The sequence below is a fragment of the Chanos chanos genome, chromosome 10 (genome assembly GCF_902362185.1).
Source record: "Chanos chanos chromosome 10, fChaCha1.1, whole genome shotgun sequence".
Classification (NCBI taxonomy): Eukaryota; Metazoa; Chordata; class Actinopteri; order Gonorynchiformes; family Chanidae; genus Chanos; species Chanos chanos.
This window is the reverse complement of record NC_044504.1, coordinates 19,637,484-19,658,970: the sequence shown is the minus strand read 5'-3', so window position 1 is coordinate 19,658,970 and position 21,487 is coordinate 19,637,484. Positions and strand designations below refer to the sequence as shown.

The 21,487-nt window shown below is 42.8% G+C and overlaps 1 protein-coding gene across 1 annotated transcript in view; it reads right to left on the bottom strand.

Annotated features, from left to right (window-relative positions):
• Positions 1 to 17,532, bottom strand: part of wdpcp (WD repeat containing planar cell polarity effector) — a 33,174-nt gene extending 15,642 nt beyond the window's left edge. The window contains exons 1-9 of the mRNA XM_030787449.1: positions 17,472 to 17,532; positions 14,412 to 14,456; positions 14,213 to 14,215; positions 11,318 to 11,365; positions 9,673 to 9,743; positions 9,235 to 9,294; positions 8,120 to 8,234; positions 5,682 to 5,818; positions 3,386 to 3,601 (exon numbers count right to left, since the gene is read on the bottom strand). Of these exons, the coding sequence (XP_030643309.1) occupies positions 3,386 to 3,601; positions 5,682 to 5,818; positions 8,120 to 8,234; positions 9,235 to 9,294; positions 9,673 to 9,743; positions 11,318 to 11,365; positions 14,213 to 14,215; positions 14,412 to 14,456; positions 17,472 to 17,532 (756 nt within the window). The remainder of the gene's footprint in view (positions 1 to 3,385; positions 3,602 to 5,681; positions 5,819 to 8,119; positions 8,235 to 9,234; positions 9,295 to 9,672; positions 9,744 to 11,317; positions 11,366 to 14,212; positions 14,216 to 14,411; positions 14,457 to 17,471) is intronic.
• Positions 17,533 to 21,487: the final 3,955 nt, after the last annotated feature.

Genomic DNA, 21,487 nt, shown 5'->3' with positions numbered 1-21,487 from the left:
GTAATGAGCATCATTCATTTCGCCATGTAGACAGAACTGGGCACTGGCTGCCAGGCGCAAAGCTGGGCTTTTTGTCGGCAAATGCCAGAAAGGGGAGTTAAGCAGGTTGCCTATGGTCTATGTGAGGAAACAGATGATGAGGGGGTTTTTTTCCTTCTTTCTCCCCAGTCATAATCCCCAGGGCCGGCTCCTGCTGCCCCCCAGGGGGTGTGTGGGGTTTTTTGAGTTGGGGGGGGAGCATGAGGAAGCTTGAGGGGGAATAGGGGGAGGTGCTGAAAGCACACAGGAAGGATCCAGAACATTGCCAGGCCTCCACAGTAGCAGGACCCGCTGAGACACACCTGCCTCACCCTAACGGGCCTCTGTTCAGTGGGTCTGTCTGCAGCTGGCCCGCCCCACCCCTGCCCTGCAAACAGGCACTGGCCCTGTCACAGGTGTACACGCACATATTTACACACACACACACACACACACACACACACACACACACACACACACATATACATATATACATAACAGAGACAGATGATGGCACAAGACACAGTGGGTAGGGGTGACCTAGCTTTCAAGCTGAGGCTGGAGCTAAGAGAGGAATCTTTCTGAAGGCGGAGAGATGCACTGAGAGAGGGAGAGAGGGAGAGAAAGAGAGCATTTCCACAAAGCTCTTTGCCTTAGTGAAGGCCAAACAAAAAAAAAACATAAACAAAACAGGAGAGCAAAGGAGAAGTCGTTGAGTGACGGGGGATGGCATCAGCACTGTAGGCCATTTGGAGTGCCTTTAACCCCAGCTGAAAAGCGCTTTAGCATCTTCACAGGGTGATCCTTCTTAAGACCTGCACTGAGACAACGCCACCAAATCCTCCCAGCTGTTTCACAAAACAATGAGAGATTCAATTTCACAAGGTGAAGCAGCAGCAAACTGCATCTCTGAGCACCTCAGTCATGCCCACACTCTCAGGCCCACAAAAACACACACAAACACAGAAAGACAGAGAGAGAGAGAGAGAGAAAGAGAGAGAAGTATCCATGGTAAGTGGGTCTCTTCTAGTTATTGGTTTCAGTGGCTGGTCAAAACTATTCTTCTTCATTCTTCTTCTTTCTTCTCTGGACTTTTTTCAAAGGCATGAAAGATAAACCCAGCATCGTCCAGCTGAGCACCAGGCCTTGTTCACAGCAGTGCCCCTTTTTGAGCCAATTTTCCAGCTCAGAGAGCAGAGAGTGAGTGAGTGAGCCAGCAAGGGAGAGAGAGAGAGAGATGACGATGATGATGATGATGATGATGATAATAATCATGAAAATGATGATGATGTAGTGGTGGAAATCCCGAATAACTTTTTGGTGTTCTGATTGAGGTGTAGAGTGACACTGCATAGACACTAGTCAGAATTTCTCACTGACGCGGTTTGTGTTGGCGGGAGTTATCTGGCTCCTTCAAAGTAAAAACTGAATGCCACCTTAGCAGAAAAAAACCCCTAAAAATCAACAAAAACAAAATGTAAAAAGAGAAAAGAAAGGTTTTGTGAACCTTTAGGATGTCAAGTTTGTGCAAGTTTGTGTTCAATTTGATGGAAGACAGAAAGAAAGAAAGAAAGAAAGAAAGAAAGAAAGAAAGAAAGAAAACCAAACCAGACCAGACCAAAACAAAACAAAACAAAACAAAACAAAACAAAACAAAACAAAACAAAACAAAACAAAACACTATGTATTTCTGTCAAAGCTCAACAACAGAATTTCATTTTACCCCTAAACTTCAACACAAAGAAAGTTGTTTAAAAAATTGAACATGCTGCAATAAAAACTACTATGATTTTCTACATTTAGATAATAATAATAACAATAATAATAATAATAATAGGCAAGTTGCTGATCAAACAACTAACAAAGCAAGTGCAAGGAAAGCGATAGCAGAATGCAGGTCTCAATAAACAACAACAAAACCAACAACAGTCCCTCTCCCAAACTAGTATTTTATTTTTAAATAAGTGTGAATCTGCTGCTGTTTTCAATGAGATTATTAAATTCCAGGAACTGGAAATCATTAAAAATGTTAAACGCTTGCACAAACGGGTGTATATATTTTCCTGTGCGCCTTGGCTCCGCTTATCAGCGAGGGGTAAGAATTAAGACCACATAGGGAAATAAATCACACTTTTAAATGCCGAAGACTAAGTAGAAAATTGGCTTAGCATGCAGATAGCAAACTTAACAAAAGGAACATATATATGAGCTTGAAGTGATTGAAGTCTCTGCCTTTCTGATGAGCCGAGTGTTTGATTTGCTCTGTGGGTCTTACATAAACTGCTAGCTTAATTTCACACCACGGATCTGAAAATGACAACAAACACTTTAATTAGAAACGATGCAGGCACGGGGACTTTAATGTTCTTTAAGCGTAAAAAAGAGAGAAGGGGGAGAGAGAGAAAAAAACTAGGTGAACGACTGAGATAAATCCAGTGTGCATTCCAAACAGACGGAACGTACGCCATTCCCATTTGTTTGTTTATTTATTTCATTTTTTTCACTCTCCTATGCCTGTGTTTGTTTTTCGTAACGTGCATATGCAATTGGTAACGCTTCTCGCCACGCTGCAGAATATTTTGCATATGTTTAAAAAAATAGAAGCGCAGCGTTTGCTAGCGAGCTTAAGCCCTTGCTCGGTAATTTAGGTTGCTCCGCATTCAGCGGCACATTACCGGGCCCTGCGTTCAAGACCAACGAATGGGGCTTTCAGTGAGCAGCGCGATGGCAGGGATTCCGCAGATGCCCGTGCCCAAATCACGGCTTAGTGCACCCCCCTTTCCTTCGTATCGCAAAAAAGAGGTCCAATTAAACGCCACCCTTGAGACATCTAATGCACCGTCCCCAAACTCATCAGCGCGCGCTATGGAAGGAGAGGGGATGCGTGTCGCTGTGGAAGAGGTCACTCCTAGTTTAATGCTTAGGTGTCAGCAACCGCGACAGAGCGCTGCGATCAAAGCACCATCACCAGTATTGAGAACGCGCGAAATGTACTATCATCCATTACCAACGGCACTTCAAACCGCCAACTAGTGCTAAGCCATATATAGCACAGAGCTAAATGTAGCTGTTTCAAAAAAGCGTTGTTGCTAAAAGCGAGCAGAGGACATATAGTATTGAAAAGCCTGAAATAAGGAAAACACGAAAGGGAGGCTGGGAGAGAGAAAAACCGCCTCCAACCCTGATCACCAGAGCAACACCACAATATCATTAAAAATCCCTCCATTATTTAACACGTTATGCCCTATTTATTAATCGACCAGCAAGATTACATTTATTTTGGGGCATCTCTCTCTGAATTTCATCAGCTTCAGTCCAAACGGGGGTTTTCCACCCCTCAGGAGGATTCTGGGAGCGTGGTTTTTACCTTAAGACCTGGGGCGGGTAAGCAGGCCAGCAGCACCAAGTTGGCACGTTCTTGTTGGCTGGGGATAGGCGACCAAGGCCAGGCTTCCTCATTAACCTCTGGCCACCAGCAAATGGCCAGGTCCTGGGCCCGACTCAGGCCCATGCGTCGCCCCACCCGATGACCCCCACCACCACCGCCACCAGCAGCACTGCCCTGCAGATCCACACTGGAGATCTTAACACAGGAAAGAAAAAGAGCAAGCATGCATGACCTATAAAGCACAGAGAAATTACCCATTCGTTATAATAAGCCCAACATGCTGTTTCTCGAATGAACCTGGATCTTTGTTTTTGTTTTTATTTAGAGCTTCTCGTTTTTGTTTGAGGCTGTTTTCATTTCAATTATTCATTTGAATACCCTTCACTGAATACTCTTTTTTTTCAGTGGGCATATTTACACATAAAACCTACTACTGGCAAATAATTCATTCTCAAGGTGCACATATCATCATGAGTCATTGGAGTCAAAAGAGGCACGACAATAACACTTAGGAATGTCTCCCATTAGGATAAAGGAGGTCAGAAATGTAGTATTTGGAGTGAATGCTGCTGTGATGTGACCTGGGCTTTATACAGTGCTGATTCACCACCAGTAATGAGATCTATTTCCATACAACCTATTCCAGAGCCTGTATCTGCATTTGTCACAACACAATGAAGTCCTCAACAGTTGTATCTCACCATTGCACATTACATTACTGCTTGCTTATGGCACCTTCAACCACCACCAAGCACAAGATGTGTGCCATCAATGGAGAAACGTCGACTGCACAGAGGAAGAATGTCTTTTTGATTCAAGCAGATCAAACGAAATGGCTTGCGGTGCTCGCGCAGCAGTAAAATCAACAAAAACAAATAAAAAAAGGCAACTCTAAATTAAAGAACACCATATATCTTCCTTTTCTTCCCCTCCCCAACAACTTGCCATCTCACTGGTGTTTGCTGGTCAGCAATAATCAAACCACTTTCTGGAGGATTAGCCTCAAAGCTTAGCCTACTGGACCAAACACTAGCCGAGGCCAGGGGGTCCCCTTATCAGGCGCAGGCTTCTGGAGCCAGCCGCACTACAGGGTAGATTGCTTTCATATTCCCGTCTGCGCCGCCACAAAAGGCTGACAGTAATGCGATAATGCCAGAGTGCAGTGGGTGTTAAGGGCCCGATGCATTTATGTATTGTATTTAGCGCCATAAATCAGACTCATCCCAAATTGTGATCTCACTGCTTGGCTCTGGCCATTAAAATGGGGTTAATGCTTTCAAAATGAATCAAAAGCTCCTCTGCTTTGAATTCCATCTATGGCCCAAATTTTTTGGAGTTAGGGAAGGGGGGAGCACGACAGCAAGGAAGAGGATGATCACCTCTGTTTTTCCCTGGAGCGGAATAGGCTTGACCCCACCCTCCAACCTTTCCCGTCTCCCTGTTCAGAATGAGCTCCAAGCGTGTTAAAGAGTGAAAGAAATCCCAGCAATTATGGTGCTCTCCCCAACACCTAGCTATATGCAGGTCTCTCTCTCCCTGAATTTGCTATCTACCAGGTCCCCACCCTTAAATGAAGCAGTAAGCTACTCTCTGGCACACTGCATTATGAAATACTTTTAAAAATAACACACACAGAGTACACTCACTGCAGTATTGCTTTGCGTTAACTATGTCACTAGCTCTCATTAAAATTTTATTTTGTTTAGTTTTAGTCAATCAACAAAAAATTTGAAACTTTACATGCCAAAATGTCTGATTATTTATCTAGAGAGGAAAAAAACATTACATAAGATTAACCATGTGTCACATTCTTAATATGTGTACTAAACTGATTGATAGTTTATGATCATTTATAACAGTTTCAGTCAAGACATGTCGACAAGTAGGAGGAACTGACAATGGTTTCCAGTGTATCTAAGCACGTTTCCCTCACAAAATACAAGCAGATCAAATTAGACATTAGGATTCTCCCACTGCACACAAACAGGTGATTTGGATTCATTAGGAAGCATTGTTTAGTTTCCAGCTAGCCCCAAGGAGAATACTAGAGAAAGGTGCTCTATAATTATTGTTTCATGCCTCCCAGAGGTACTGGTAGCCAAGGTTAGTTCACTCATAATTACAGCAAAAAGCTAGCTAGAGAGAGCTCATCTTAAATCATTAAGTGGTTTTAATTGTGAGGACTGGCTATGATGCAGGGCCTCCCTCCCCTTGCCCACTCAACAACAATATTGTGATGGTGAATGTGCACACTGAAGAGTTACTTGTGGTTTACCTTTAGCTCAGAGGGAGAGAGTTTCTCCAGCCGTTGGTCTGGCTCAGGAGAGCCCGGGCTCTTCCTGTTCAGGTAGACCTGGCACACTTGATTCTTCTCCACCAATGAGAGGAGCAGAAACTGGTCTGTGATAACAGCTGACAGACAGAGGAACACAGAAACTGCAGGTCATGACCTTCAGAGCACATCAGAGCATAAAACATACATGTGACATTGTCATTCTCACAGCATCCTTACCCGTTACCATGCTTTAAGGTAATTTCATTGTTTCTTGTTTAACATTTGTGGGTATTCTCCAAAAAATGCCAAAGTGTTCAAAATTTTTCAGTTAATATTGTGTATTAATTTGTCAGCATGTGTGTGTGTGTGTGTGTGTGTTCCTAAATGTCATGAGTAATGTCATAATTGTTAGTGGACACCATAACCAGTAATTCACTGGTCCATGGCAAAAGGTAGTGATCTGATAAACTTTTTAGTCTGAAACCTCAAAACCAACTCAAAACTCACAGTTTTTGTATTCCAGTCTTTTACACTTTGTTCACTGTGCACTGCAGTTCTAACACATATAACAGTAAAAACTGTATAAACAAAAAGCTGATCAGGAGCATCTTGCTTTACATTATAATGACAGATAGGAGGATGTTCGGCCCTTACTCAACCAAATAATTCCTTCATTGCTTAATATTAATCCATTTCTGAGTTCTCCCCTGTCTCTCTTGTCTTCCTGTAACATTAGAGTCTGACTAGACACCTCTAAGGGAGGAATGAGAGGACTAAGAGACAGGAATGATGCAGAAAGGTTTCACTCTGCTTTACTATGAGACACTCTGCCTGTAGGCGAAGGTGCTTGCATGCTGAAGACAAGGAATTGCACTTGATCCAGCTAAACTGTTCGCGAGCTAAGTGTATGGTGATTAGCAATTAAGCCCCCTTGCTAAAAATTAATCTGTTTATGAAACCAATTAAACAGTGAAGGGAGAAAAATTAATATGCGCCATTCAGAGATGTTGCTTTTGCCTGAGAGAATGTTGTAGCCCAGATTTTAAACCTCAACAGTAATTAGAAACTGAATATGCAATGTTTGTGCCATAATTATGTATCAACACATACAGCTGCATGAAAAGACAGTGTTAATTTCCACAACAACTGACATTTTTGGAGTCAAGTGCTACTGTAAACAGAGAATAAAGTAGTACTTCAAACTGTTGGAGAAGTTTAAAAGTTCTTTAGATTCTTTGGAATTGTGATATTATGTGTTCCATGCCAAATGTGCAATATTAGAGACATATTGTTGTAATCTACTTTCATTAATATCATCATTATTCTTTCTGTAAAAAAATAAATAAATAGATAAATAAGCAGCTGTGCTTTTAACAGATTACTAAAAACGATGAGCACATACTTGTATGTTTAGTGATCTCAGCCGAATTAAAGCAGAGGGATTCCTATGTAATCCATGACCAAATCCTAAATTAACCATTCACCATGAGAAAGAGCACTTGGCCCATATGAGAAACAGGTGGTTGATCAGGATTACTCAACAGGCCCATGAAAGCAGCTTTAGAAATCCATTTAATGTCATCTACTCAGCACCATGTTGACACTGCAGGTCTAAAGGGCTTATCAGAAGTACATTTAAAGCATTGACAAATATTAAATAGAATGAGAAATCACTTACAACAGATTAATGGGTGAGGAATGCCATGAGTGCTATGTGGCCTTACAGTTCAATGACAGCAGTAAGTGACATAACAGCAAAACAGATTAACATACTATTCAGTCATACCTAAAAGAAAAACTGGTATGAATCAGACAAGTTAAAACTTTGTCGCTGACGTGGACATAGAACACAACGTGATGTGTGTCTACTCAGCACCTAAACATGGTCTGTCTTGTCTAACAGCCTTTTCACAGTGGCCATCGAAGAAAAGTCACCCAGCACTGGCTAGCACAGGTTTGTTAGTCTGCCTCTGTGAAACTAATTGAACAAGTGACAGATGTGAGAAACCCCCCTGGCGTCCCATCTCTGACAATTACTCTGGTAATTAGTGCCTCTGTGGCCCTGAAAGGAGACCCCACAGGGGAGCTGGCTGGTGGGTGGAGCAGGGCAGCAGAGCTAGCTTTTCTCAGGTGTCTGGAGACCAGAAAAGGGAAGCCGAGCTACGAACAATAATTGATATTAAAATAATTAGCAGATTTTGGGGACAATGTCCGTTTTTCCCCCATCAAACCAACCTCTCAGCAGAGGAACCTATCACACAGTCTCCTGATACTCAGGAGTGGAGGCAAGGAAAAAAAAAAGAAAGGGAACCTGCGTCTACCACTTCCTTTGGGAGTAAACGGAAGACGGTGGGACAAAGGATTTACTGTCAATTACCTGTGGCAGTGTGGGCACTGTGGCTTGCTGGGAGAGTGAGTGGCGTGCTGTAATTACTCACCATGGCTGATGGTGTCGGTGGGTAGACGCCCCACCAGGGCCTTGTCAATGGATACACGCTCTACCTGAGCTCCGCCCAGGTGAAGGGTCACCAGCACCCCTGAGCTTAGCAGCATCTAGACACACACATACACACACGTGTCACAAAAAGAGAGAAAAAAAACCCCAAAAGAAAACAGAAAAGAACAGAAAGTGAGAGGACAGCGTTGTGTGTAATGTCAGGACCTGTGAAAGAAGAGCTCATAAAGATTCAAAACTCCTGTACATACATATGGAGCAAGGACATGCACTCATATACACGCTAGGAACATACACAAACACACTGGTATCTCTAAACACGGACAGACAGAGGTTAGAGATGAAGAAAGAAAGCATTCACATGCACACACACCCACACACGGTCATGAATATTCATTTTCCTAATTTAGACACCTTGTGGTGTGATGCTATAGAGCACTGACGTACAGGCCCAGTGGTTAATGGTGCAGAATGGGAGTGACCACGGTGTCCTGAGCAGAATTGCATTGGGTGATAAAACTCCAGCCAGAGAGTCAACCACTACCATCACTGAGGAAGTGTCACATTGACCAGGTGGTCTGCTACAGGTCACTGACTTCAATCTGCTGCTGCAGTGGAGCAGTTAACATCACTTGAGACAATTGTAGAGCAGCAGAAGTCCATCAGACAGCAGGAAGAGTCTGGTCTCTCGCTCTCCTTTTAAACAGCCAAAGTCAAATGCTGAGTGCCAAAGCATCAAGCTATCTACAGTACTGCTTTTCCACCCTCCAGAGGTCATCAAAGTAGTGATGGGGTCTGGGGTCTCCAGGACAATGAAGTGAACAGTGACCCCTATATGTCTAGACAAGCTGACATTAAACTATGAAGGCAAAGCACCATATTCCTCACTGGTAAAACATGTTCAGTAAATTATGTGGTGCTGACAATCCAGAGCATGCTGTGGAGTGGAACAGTATGATACAAGGTGGTGCTGAGTACTGAGACTCTCTCTGGTGGAGACCTCCCTGGTTCCTCTTCTGGGCAGTATAAGAGAATAAAATGGTGCCTGATTTACCTCTGCTCAGACTTAAAGGATATGCACATGCACTGGCATGTTACCTGACACAACTGTTTGTTCCTCCATCTGGAGCACACAAATGGGCCAGTCTGCAGCAGTTCCTGAGAGAGAGGGAGAGAGGTCAGTCATTCATCTGGAGTGCTGTTTGAGGGGTTTGTGAGCGGAGTAGAAAGCTGTAGTGGTTGGTAGGATTTGAGGATGTTTCCAGTTTCAGAACAGGCAGGTTGGAGATATTAGCCAGGGCCACGCTTAACAAAGCTAGCTCTGTGTAGCCTGGGCAGGGAGTGTAGGCTAACCTGCAGCCCTGCTGAGGCCCTGATCCCCCTTCAAATATCTAGACTGATGACAGAGAGGGACCCATAGAGAGGTGCTGATAGAAGGCAAAGAGGGGGGATTTCTTGAGGAAAAAAAAAAAGAAAGAGAATGCTGCTATTTGTTATCAATCTGCTCGTTAAGAAAGAGAAATTTAAAGCGGATACCTCCAGCTCCTTCAGGGCATCCCGGAGCTTCTCCGGTCGGTGGTTCCTGAGGGACCATGGGTAACCGCGACCTGAAACAGGAGCAGAAAGGGTAGAGGTCATGTGACCCGAGCAACACGGTGAAGAACCTTGCAAGTCGAAAAACAGAGAGGGTGAAGTTGACTTTACAATGATTTTACATGATGCTTTGAAGATTTTGTTTTTATTTAGTTTTTATGTTCACTAGATTTCACTGCTTTCATCAGAACCACACACACACACACACACAAACACACACACACACACAAAGATATATAGGAACAAAGACACTGCAAATGCTGGAACATGAAATATACTCCTGATGTAGTCTTCAAATGTATCAAATGTGTTTCCAGCTAAATGACAAATTAACAAAGCACTGAGAGAGAAAGAGAGAGAGAGAGTAATCACCAGCAAGAAGTCTAAACATATGAGGAAGCAACCAGGTGTCTGCAAACATAGACCCAACAACATTGCTGACACCTGCCTTCAGGGCCACTAACACAAGCAAGAGCCCTAGAAATAAATGCTACCAAAAAATGCCAGATTTTCATATTCTTTCATGCAGTAATCATTGATGCATATAAGGAGAGAATATTAACTAATAACCTTAAAACAAGTTTAAAATTAGAGTTACGTTCCATGTTCTCTTGTAAAGTTATCAGAACCACTGGAGGAGAAAAAAAAATCCCTCAAAGTTACCATAGCACACTCAACACTCCATTTGAAAAATGGCTCGTTCCACAAGCACAAAACCTCTTTAATTTCCCATAAGGTCCCCTTTCCTCGCTTCCCTCCAGTGGAAACGGAGTGAGAGAGAGAGAAAAAAGTTAATTGAATTCTCGGTTGAGTTCTGGCTGTGTGCATATACATTAACATTAATAGTGATGGGAGAAGGAAGCCTGTTTTTTTCATAGGATGCCACAATCAAATCCAATCAGTTTTTTTTAAACCATTAAGAAATGCCTCCCTCCTCTCCCTCCACCCTTTTGCCAGTGCGTAAGCGAGTAAATAAATGAATGTAAATGAAGGAGAAGAGGTGGTGGTGGAGGTGGAGGTGGGGGGACATGGGGGCTGTGTGTTTGTCTCCTGATAAGGGTGTTTGCATTCCCCTCCTGGGCGACTGGGGCCACTCCAGCAGCAGGCTGAGTGACTGGGAGTTATTTCTGGAAGATGGCCATACTTGTATTAGGGCCCTAATAGAGGAACAATGGGGGCAGGTTCAAAATGACACAGCCCTGAGTGAGAAGCACGAGGGACAATCCACACTGGCGTCTTCTACAACCTCCACATAACCTGTAACAGCTCATCTACTCTTTGCGTTTCCATGTGAAACTCAATTTAAACTCCTAAATTAATGTTCAAAAGACAACTTCAATGGGATAATGCATTGAATATTAATAAAAAATACTATTCTTCACATGTGCCTTAGAGATAAGTTGAACAGATAAGTTGAAGCTATCTGTGGTTGTCATCACAGGAGGGCCAAGATGATCTCATCTTAATTTATTAACCTTCAATGTATATGTGTGTTTGTACGTCTGGTCCAGTTTTGGCTTTGGGTTAAATGAGTTTTAAGCCCACGCAAAAGTGTGAAATATGTAAAGAGAGTTTAACTTATACTCACTCTCCAGAAACTGCTGCTTCTCAGTGAAGTAGTGGTGATCTGAAGGGCCTAGTGTACGGAAAGAAAATAATTACAATAAGAACAAACATTTCTGCTTTTCAGGACTCCCCATATGCTGTGGATCTGTGCAAGTGTTAGAGCAAGACATCTTGTGAGACTATTTGCACTCTCAGACACTCTGAGTCAGTCAGCCCCCAGGGTGCTCCAGGCATATGGTGGACCAGTCACAGGCTTGCGTGTAGGGAGAGAGAGAATGAGTGAGAGAGAGAGAGAGAGAGAGAGAGAGAGCAAGAGACAGAAAGAAATTGAGACAAAGTGAGAGAAAGGTGAGGCCTGGAGCTCTGTCAACACTGTGGCCCCACCCTGCACCAGAGCTGCCCAGCCTGGGCCTCCTCCTCCTCCGGCCCAGCGCAGCAGGAAGCTCGGCTGGCTTTGGGGAGCTCTGGCAGTGCAGGACACTTCCAGGATTACTGCTCTTAATCAGATAAAGGGACATTATGATATAGCCAGGGACCGGCTGCCACACAGACCAGCCACAGGCACCTGCTATGGGATAAAGGCCTCAGAACCATTTACTGTAAGCCTGGAACTCCCTCTGCTGGAGACAGAGCAACATCCACAGTGCTGTGACATATATCAGACATACGTGCAGATATGTACACAAACTCACCCCCATCTGTCTACATCCACAGACACGGATACACATGTCAACGCTGTATACTTGTAGCCACACACAAAACAAACGCAAAACATAGTATACAATGCTCCACAGCAAACAGGTTAAACCTGAGAAATAACACATACAATACCGTAAATTCAAGAAAACGACAAATTTGTCTCACAAAAGAAAAAATGCTAATATTCTACTCACTATGGGGAGTACGTCAAACAGAAAGACTCTTTTAATGTGTTTAATTACACCAGTCAGTCAGTCAGTCAGTCAGTCAGTCAGTCAGTCAGTCAGCTTTTTCCACCTTTTTCTCATGGTACCTCTTTCTCCACCCCTCTCACTGTCGTTTCTTCCTTTAACACTGTTATCAAATGATACTTCTGTAAACAGGATTTTAGAATGAGAACATCATCTTCAATATAGACTGAATTAAAAGGAACACCAGAGTAACAGCAGCAGGTCCTGCGTCAGTGAACAGACCCTGTTATTTAAGCAGTCAAGGAAAGGGAGCCGTACAGGAGGTGCAGAAACACTCCCCCACCACGTAGTACCAACACATCAGGTTGATATATGGACTGTCTCTTCAGTAATCAAGACAACCTTCAAGGAATAACACACAACAGATATTTGATTCTCAACACATAATCCTCAGTGTGCATGGAAGAGATTTCTAGAATAGCACTTGCTTGTATGTTGCTTAGTTGCCAGTGTTTATCAATGATTACAATATGGTAATACAACATGTATTTGGAATAAGCAACGAGTCAAGCCCAAAGCAAACTAATATACAGATCTTTCTGATTTCCTCAGTTTAACATATCGTAAAATTAGTTTTATGAGTCTTTCTGGTTGAAGAACATATCTATCAAATAACATACCTACATGAATCAGTTGTTTGGAAAACATCTAGCAAGCAGTAATCTTTGTCTTTGCATAAGCTTTGTAATCATATATTAATTTTTTCACTCTGTCTTTCTCACTTCTGAAAATGATAGTGATGGTCAGAGAGACATTCAAAACACCTCCCATCACAAAGATAAAACAACAGCACAAAAACGAGAATCATTTCACTGTCCGACAAGGGCGAAAATAAATGACTACCTGAATTGCAATAATGGTGCATAAATATGACTTTCATTTCAATCTGGTTGAAAAAAAATGATGGGAGTCTGAGAACATAATCACTGCAATTACCAGCTGGAGACTTGGTGGTGTTTGGGACCATTGAAGTTGCCCTTTCAGACCTGTTCATTGTGGAGGTATGCAAAAGCAAACAGAAGTATATTCTAATAGGGAGTCTGGTCCCTTAATGACACAAACAAAATCCCTGAGCGTAGTTATGTACAGAGGCTTAATTCTCTAATCTCTCAGAAAATAAACAGTCATTGTTGGAGAAAAAAAAAAACAGAACAAGCATTCCTTTCTTCTGCTTTTTTTTCTTTCTGTCTAAAGAGAGTTGGGTTTAAAGAATCAGGAGAAGAACAACAAAGGGTTTTTTTTTGTGTTTTTTTTTAAAAATTTCCTCAAAATTATTAACGCATCTTGCAAAAAAAAAAAAAGAAAGAAAAAAACACCTGACCACACAAACAAATGAAATGTATAAAAGAGATAGAACGTCACTATTAAAACTTGATGAAGTTGAGGTTATTTTGGAAAAAGACATAATATTGTCTAAAAGACTTCCTCTCTAGGACTCTGGATGGCCTCGGTCACACAAACTAGCACAAGTATAAAGACTTTTCTCTTATATGACTGCCCTTATATAATTGTCTGGTTTCAGTGTGGTCTATTAGGTTGTAAGGTTTTAGGTCGTGTTTACAGAAGAAACAGGTGGTCTCAGATCAGCTCTTCATGTCTAAAACCTGACACTCTCCTCCCTCTCACATCTCTACAGTGGTCATGTGACATACGGCATCATCACCGTCTAGACCAGCCCATCCTTCAATCACAGGAGAATCCACAATAGAGTGTGACATTATGATAGGTCAATTAAATAATCAAAACTACTCTTGTACTAACTTTTTTATAGCTGTAATTCTCTAAGGTCACTGCTTTAATTTATTTGAAGGAGAGGGTCTTCAGACATATCTAAGTGTTCACCACAGGCTGATGAATGCCTGATCACAGAGATCCTAATAGGAGAGGAGATTTGACTCGTGACTGACTCAGAGTTTTGGCCCTGAGCTATGAGAGGCCCTCAGGGGGATCTCTGAGACTGTACACACTGGCTATGAGCAACTGTCTTGGCAGAGAGTTAGGGAGAAAGAGAGAGAGAGAGAGAGAGAGAGAGAGAGAGAGAGAAAGAGAGAGAGAGAGACAGAGACAGAGAGAAAGGGGGGACCATTCACACAGCACAATAGTCATTTAGAGGAGAAGGTCATCTTTGAAATCTTGAACGTTGTAATCTTATGAATGTATATTTACCTGGTTCTCCTTTATCATAGAACTGGTATGTGCCAATATCTGTATCTGTGGAGAGAGAAGGGAGAGAGATAGAGGGGAGAGAGAGAGAGAGAGAGAGAGAGAGAGAGAAATGAGCAGTGTACTGTCAGAAGTGGACAGATCAGCAATTTCGCACCGCAGGATAAACAATCATTATCTGCCTGTGTCCAGTGCCATCTGCCTGCTCCCAGTCAGAGATAAGAGTGAGTGTGTGTGTGTGTGTGTGTCTGTCTGGCGATGGGTTGGGGATGAAGGAGGGCAAGAGGGTGGGTAGATGCTGGGGAGGTGGGGGTTGAGTTGGGGTATTAATAAAGACCAGTCCAACCCCTCCGCCCCTGGGACAGTCCTCCCTCTGCCCAGCTCCTGCAACCCCCCACACCCCCCTTTCCCACCCCCTCCTCCCCTGGCAAACTGCTGAGATTACCCTTTCATAGGTGTTATTACTGGAGGACAAACACACGAGGGGATTTTCACGGCGCATCGCTTTTTTTTCCTCCTTTCCCATCACTCACTTTTCTAGGTCCCAGGGCCGAGTAACATTATATCTGGAGAGGTTCAGATATGGTATGGACTCTCACACACACACACACACACACACATATGATCTAGGATGCTGGACACATAGTAGTCACACATACACAAACACAATTTTGTATGTACCCACCGCTACGCACATGTATGCATTCTCACACAACAAAATGCTAACCGTCAAACTTGGGAACAAATGTGACATTGTAATTCTAAGGACAGGGACAACTGAAAGTGTGATTTATTGACATTTCTCAGTCAAGCAGAATATAAGCGCAGTCACATCTTCATCCTGGTTCTTCATGGTCCAAGGCCTTCTTCACCTTGTTCCTCATCACCGGAATCTCTTCCTTACCATTCTCAAAGATAGCAACAAATAAATAATCAAACACACAAATAAAACAAACACCCTACAGGTGCATGCTGTTTGCAACCTTCTCTGAAAAAAATAAATAAATAAATAAAAATCATAGTATCTTCCACAAAATGCTTACCAGACTGTGAAAGGAGAGATGGAAAGAGTCAGGGAATGTGAAAATAAAGGAGGAGAAGGAGGGATTCTCAAAGAAGAGATGAACAGATAGCAGTGAGGGTATTACGGTTTTGTAGCAAAACTGAAAACCGCGGTTCTATAGTCCTTGGTTGGGTTCACAGTTTGTGTGTGGTGAACCACAGATTTTTTTTTTTCACCTCAGCTCCTGCAAGTGAAGTTCTTTTCCCCGAACATGATGCCAGATTACAGAGAATACATATTCTTCATAGAGGAGGACAGGAGAAAATTCCACACTGTTTGTGTTTTCATGATTGAGAGTAACATTATTCATCATTTGAAGTCGACGCGCAGTTTCTTTTGCACGCGACAACATCTATGGACTAACGGAGCGGACGTTTACAATGGCTTAAATGACCATGTCGATCAAATAACCATTTTAAATAGCAATAAAACATATCATATCATTGCTCTTACCATAAATAATACAAGTTATATTAGAATGCGCATAAACAAATAAAGTAGATCTAATCTCTGGGCTTCTCAAGGCAGGAACTTGTCTTTCTTACATCGAAGTAGCCGAACTTGATCTCATAAAGGTCAGAGCAGTCGGTCATCGTTTTGTCCCGAAGACAGTTCCGAAATTGAGGGTCATCCTGCTTCGTTCATACTGCAAATGTTTTGCCGTCGTTTACGACAAGAGAAATCTTGCATTCACTTTCTTGATGAAAAACACTAAAATATAGCAATGCTTAGATTTCTCCCACTAATTGTCATAAAGAAGACCCTTAAAATAACTGTAGTTCAAGTTCAGTTTTCTTATGCTCATTTTCTAAAAGAAGAACTTTAAAATAAAAGGTACTGAAGATTGTTCTTGTTCTTCTGTGTTAAAAATAAAGAAAAAACATAAGTTGTGTGTTGGTTAATTTTCTTTCTACCCGAACAGTGATACAAAATGAACCATGGCCCAAAAACCAAGGTTAAAACCAAGCAATAAATAGTGTGAACCTTTATACCTCCGGATACCTGATATGTAAGACTGGTCAGGCTGTCCACAGGCTTTGCTTTGGTGAGTGTTCAGTAACAAAGCAAAGAGACGTGATGAACAGACACACCCAGCTCTATCTCTCTGAAGTGCACGCATACACACACAAATATGCAAATGAATGTGCGTGCGCGTGGGCACAGACACACACACACGTTTGTATTCATATCCTATTGGGGACTTCCCACTGACTCCCATTATCCTGTAACTAAAGAATACTAACCTATCCCTAACCCTAACATTAACCAAAGAAATGTTTTGACTCTTTTTGTTTTATCAATAACAATATAGTTTAGAAAAATGTTGTTCTCCTAGTGGGGACCGGCATTTTGATCCCCACCAGGCAGTTCTGTCAGATTATGCTATCTTACTGGGGACTTTTGAAAGATACCAATACATATTACACACACACACACACACACACACATACACACACACACACACACACACACTCCTTAAAAAAGTTACATTTTTTCCAAGCACTGCAGGACGATGAAAGTAGCCCAAACCATAAAAATTGGTGTGAGTGTGAAAAACTGAAATCTAGCTAATACTAATACACCTTAATATGTTAAACATGTATTCAGATTTGTTGTAAAGTGACATTTGAACATTGGACATGCTTTTGACATAGCTAACACTCTCAATTCCTCAAAGTAATCAAACATGTTGTTCAGTACTGGAAGGTCAATTTAGCTATGCTGTATGACAAGGCAAAAAAGCAAAAACAACCCATCCCCCCCCCCCCCAAACCCCCCCCCCCAAAAACAAAAAACACATACACAACAACAACAAGAAGAACAAAACAGGCCATCTAAGATGAAGCCTGTTCAATTTGCTCTGGTACACTTGAAATGTCAATTATTGCACTTTACAACTAGCTGAATGGTTAAAAGAGCCTCAGTGCACTGCTGGTGCAGAAATGAGAAAGAGAGAGAGAAAAAGAAACACAGATTAAGTGGATGGGCAGATTAATTACCTTTGACATGCAGGGTGCTCCTGGAGGACCACAAGTGCAGCTCAGCCAAGCAGAACGACATCTGATTGAGGAAGAGAAACCTGAGTCTGCAGAAACAAGAGGGGAAGAACGAAAGAAAGAGTGATGGAAGAGAAAGGGCAGACATAACAAAACAAAACAGATATCCATCTTGCAGAAGCTAGAGCGTGCTGTGCTGCACTAGTACAAGTGCCCTTGGGGGGGTGGGGGGTGTTGTTAAGCAGGGGCGGTGGAGGGAGGGAGGAATATTCATTATAGAGCAGAACGCTCGCCTCAATTAAGCTCAAACGAAGAGCGTAGACAGACATTCGCAATTTGGATCTCAACACCTCAAACATCACACACTCACACAGAGACATACAATTACCTCAAGAGCTCACAATTACCTTCTGAAAGACTCTGACACATACAGACACACATTTTAAAACTGTCCTGTACCGACTGTGCCAACAGAATGAGCCCTGGCCCTGTCTTCCTTTCTCTCTCTCTCTCTCTCTCTCTCTCTCTGTCACTATCCTGCCTGTCACCTCCATGCTTTCGCCTGCTGTCTCCTCCTGGGTGGTCAGACCCCTCTGCCAAGTGTCAGTGGGTAGTGGAGCCACCTCTACACACACAAACAAGGTGAATGCAGCTCTATCTGTGCTCCACCTTGGTTTACAAAAAAAAGTCGGTCCTAATAGTCTCCAGACCAAACCTCAGACAAAGACAAACACACGTGCACACACACACACACACACACACACACACATACAGGTAGACAGTTTGCAAAGGCTTGATTTCTGCTCTCAAATACTCCACTCAGCAGAGGGCATTACAACATGTCACTATCAAAAGGCGTCGTCGCTGGCAAAATCCCCTCCTTTCATGACATTATCAGCTCCCTGCTTATTCCTCCTATCCAAATGAATGCCTATCTATTAGGGGAGGACTTGAATACTGTGTCGCCTCAAAGAACCACAGAGGCACATCAGTGAGATGAAAAATCTCCAGGTCTGACAGTGGAAACAGAGAGCGGAGAATGTGAATAGATGAAACAAAGAATAGGCAACATACAGAAACACCCACCCAAAAAAGGTAGACAGAGAAATATGAAAAGAGAGTGAGAGAGAGAAAGAGAGAGAGAGAGAGAGATGCAACTGCACTAATCGGGCACCTAGACAAAAAATGAAGTACTGCAATATCCTCTATCCTCCCTGCTATCCTTTTTCCAGAGAGCTGATGCTAGTTAAAATTAAAGTAAATCAAAATGTGTTAAATTGAAGGGAAAGCCTTTTGCAGCCATATCAGAGGGTTAGCGCTGAGGGTGCCATGTCTTATCTCTGGGACTGGACTTGCTTGAGAGAGGGAAAAAAAAAAAATTCACCCCAAAAAGTCCTCATGACAAAAATAAAATGACGATAAACCAAGCACAGAGGGAAAACGCTGTCCCCAGCACTGCTGCTAAACAAGTTTACTGACATAAGAGGATTCTTTCATCTTCTAACCAGCTTTTAGAGGAAGTCAGCTTTTCCACCCTCTCTTTGAAGGCAGCCCAATTTCTCCTGACAAGAGAGGATATCCAATTCAGTTTTGGAGGTGTCCAGTCAGCTGAGGAAGAAAAAATGATGACCTTGTTATGTGTGTAAATATGTGACAGACTTTTGATAACATCATGGAGAGCAAAGTGATGGAGAAGGCACAAGTAATACTTCTGATATTTGTGAGAGTAAGGTAAAGTGTTAGAGGAAATTAACCATCGTAACTCAGCGAGACATCAACGTTACTTTCTTTGTTTTCTCCAAAATCGAGATGTAAGGACAACGGAATGGTAAATTAGCAAGGCGCTAAACAAATCATTAGCATTCACCCCTTCGTTTTGGCAGCAAAGGTGTTTTTTCAGCGTCCTCTAAGTCATTCCATTCATCTAACCCCAGCTCGCCTGTCCTCCAATGTCAGTGGGCACGTCCCAGGGTGAGGGGCAGCAGATGCTACAGTATCGCTCCCACAGCACAAACGATCGCCTGAAGTGGCCGCACACTTGCATGCACTAATGGGCTTTTTTGTCATGCATGTGTTTGTGTCTCCGTGTGCGCGTGAATGAGGGAGAACTGTGTTTACCGATGGGGACAGTGTCTGAGTGGGTGCTCGTTGCCTGGAACAAACACAAGTCTGTGGACAGCTCGGGCATTCTGGAGACTCTTTAAGACTGGAGAGCTCTTCACAACTGTGAAAACGTGTGTGACAGGAGCGATTATTTACCTAGTTCTGCAAGTGTGTAACTGTTTATCCAAAAACTAAAAATGTGAATCGGGGATGTGTGCATGCATGCCACACATGTTCCCACTTCTCTGTGCCAAGGTCACCTCTTTGATACAGCTCATCCCGAAGCAAGGAGATGAAGGGGGGAAAAAAAGTGTAATTACTTCTTTGTCTGAAAAACACTCAAGTGCTCCTTTGAAAATTCTGACAAGTAGTCATCTGCACCTGACAAGCCTGTTTTGCCTCCCTTCACGTGTCAGGGACCACGGGGCGTGGCGTAAGTAGATTGTTAAAGCACAAGGCTCTGGAGCCACAGAGTGTTAGAGGAGTCTGACGTCAGTCAGCCCGTTTAGTGAGCCGACCTGTATTTTGAGAGCTGTTGGCTCAAGGTTCGTTTTTGGCTGTAGAAACGGACTCTTTGATCTCTCGTGGAGAGAGGTTTCAGATTCGCTGAGAAGGACTTGCATAAAGATGATGAGCATATTTCCTCTTGGCTCAGCGTCTCAAAAAGATATCTCAAAGGCTTGTCACAGTGGTACGTTGGGCGCTTCCCAAAACAGATTTGTAAATGGATGAGTAATTGCTCTGACACCGCAAAGATTGTCTGTGAAAAACAACATAAAACAGGAAAACAAATATGGATTTGTTTTCTTTTGAAATTCTAAGACGCTAGGCCGTAGAGAACGCATGAGAAACTGGAGAGTGGCTCGTCGTTGTCTTAAATTAGGGAGAAGAAACCTGAGATGAGTTCACTTTACAACAGCGGGTATTTCAAAGTCTAACCCTGAAAAAAAAATCCTTGTTTATTTGTGACTTTACTCTTGAAACGTCACTCCCTCAACCTAACAACAAACAAACAGCCCTGAACCCTCAGTCAGGACCGCCCCTATCCCCTGGGTTCACACTCCTGAGTTTATGGGCAATTTTCATGTGTTTCAGTAGAGTGCAAGAGTTTAATAAGAGGCCTGATGTTGTGTTTTAGCTGAGAGCTATGGACAGAGGCGCTCAGAAACATCACAGAGCTTCTGTTGCCCTGAACACCTGTCAAACTAATTTTAATCCCTGACCCTGGGGCATGCCCCACCCCCTTTGCCACCACCACTGGCCATACCTGACACCCCTCAGGTTAGTGTTTGCATCCACCTGTCCAAACACTGATGGTGGGATGGGTTGGGAGCGCCTTCTGCTCTCTCACATGGGTAAAGAACCGAATTTAGTTTCAAAGAATGAAAAAAGAACAGTTGTCTCCTCTTTCAAGTCAGGTTGAGGGAGCTGAAATGTGCTTAGTTGGGTTGGCTAACCTCCTTGCTCCTTGTGAGAACTCAGGGGGAGAATGTTATTTCTCTGAAAAGATGGCTGGGAAGCACTCTCTCATTTATTAAGGGAAATGAGGCAAAAAACTCTCAAGAGATTTGTCGCTCAGATTATAGGGTAACATGTCTCAGCCCTTCCAGGATTTTAACCTTCAAGACACAATAACTAGACGCTCCTGATCTTGACAATTCTTGCACTATAAATCCATTATTAATGTTAACCGTCTTTAAACATAGAATTTGGCTTTAGGTTAGCATAGTAAAATGAGAAATATCCACATACATGAATGTCCTAGTCTTGATTTGTCTTACAGGAGTACTTGTAATAAAACATTAAAACTGGAACTGTTTTACAACAAGGACGAGCAGCTTTTTGGCCTTAAGGTCCAGCTAAGATTTTAAAGGTAATATAATTAAAGCCTTGGGAGAAAGACTCTTTATTAAGGC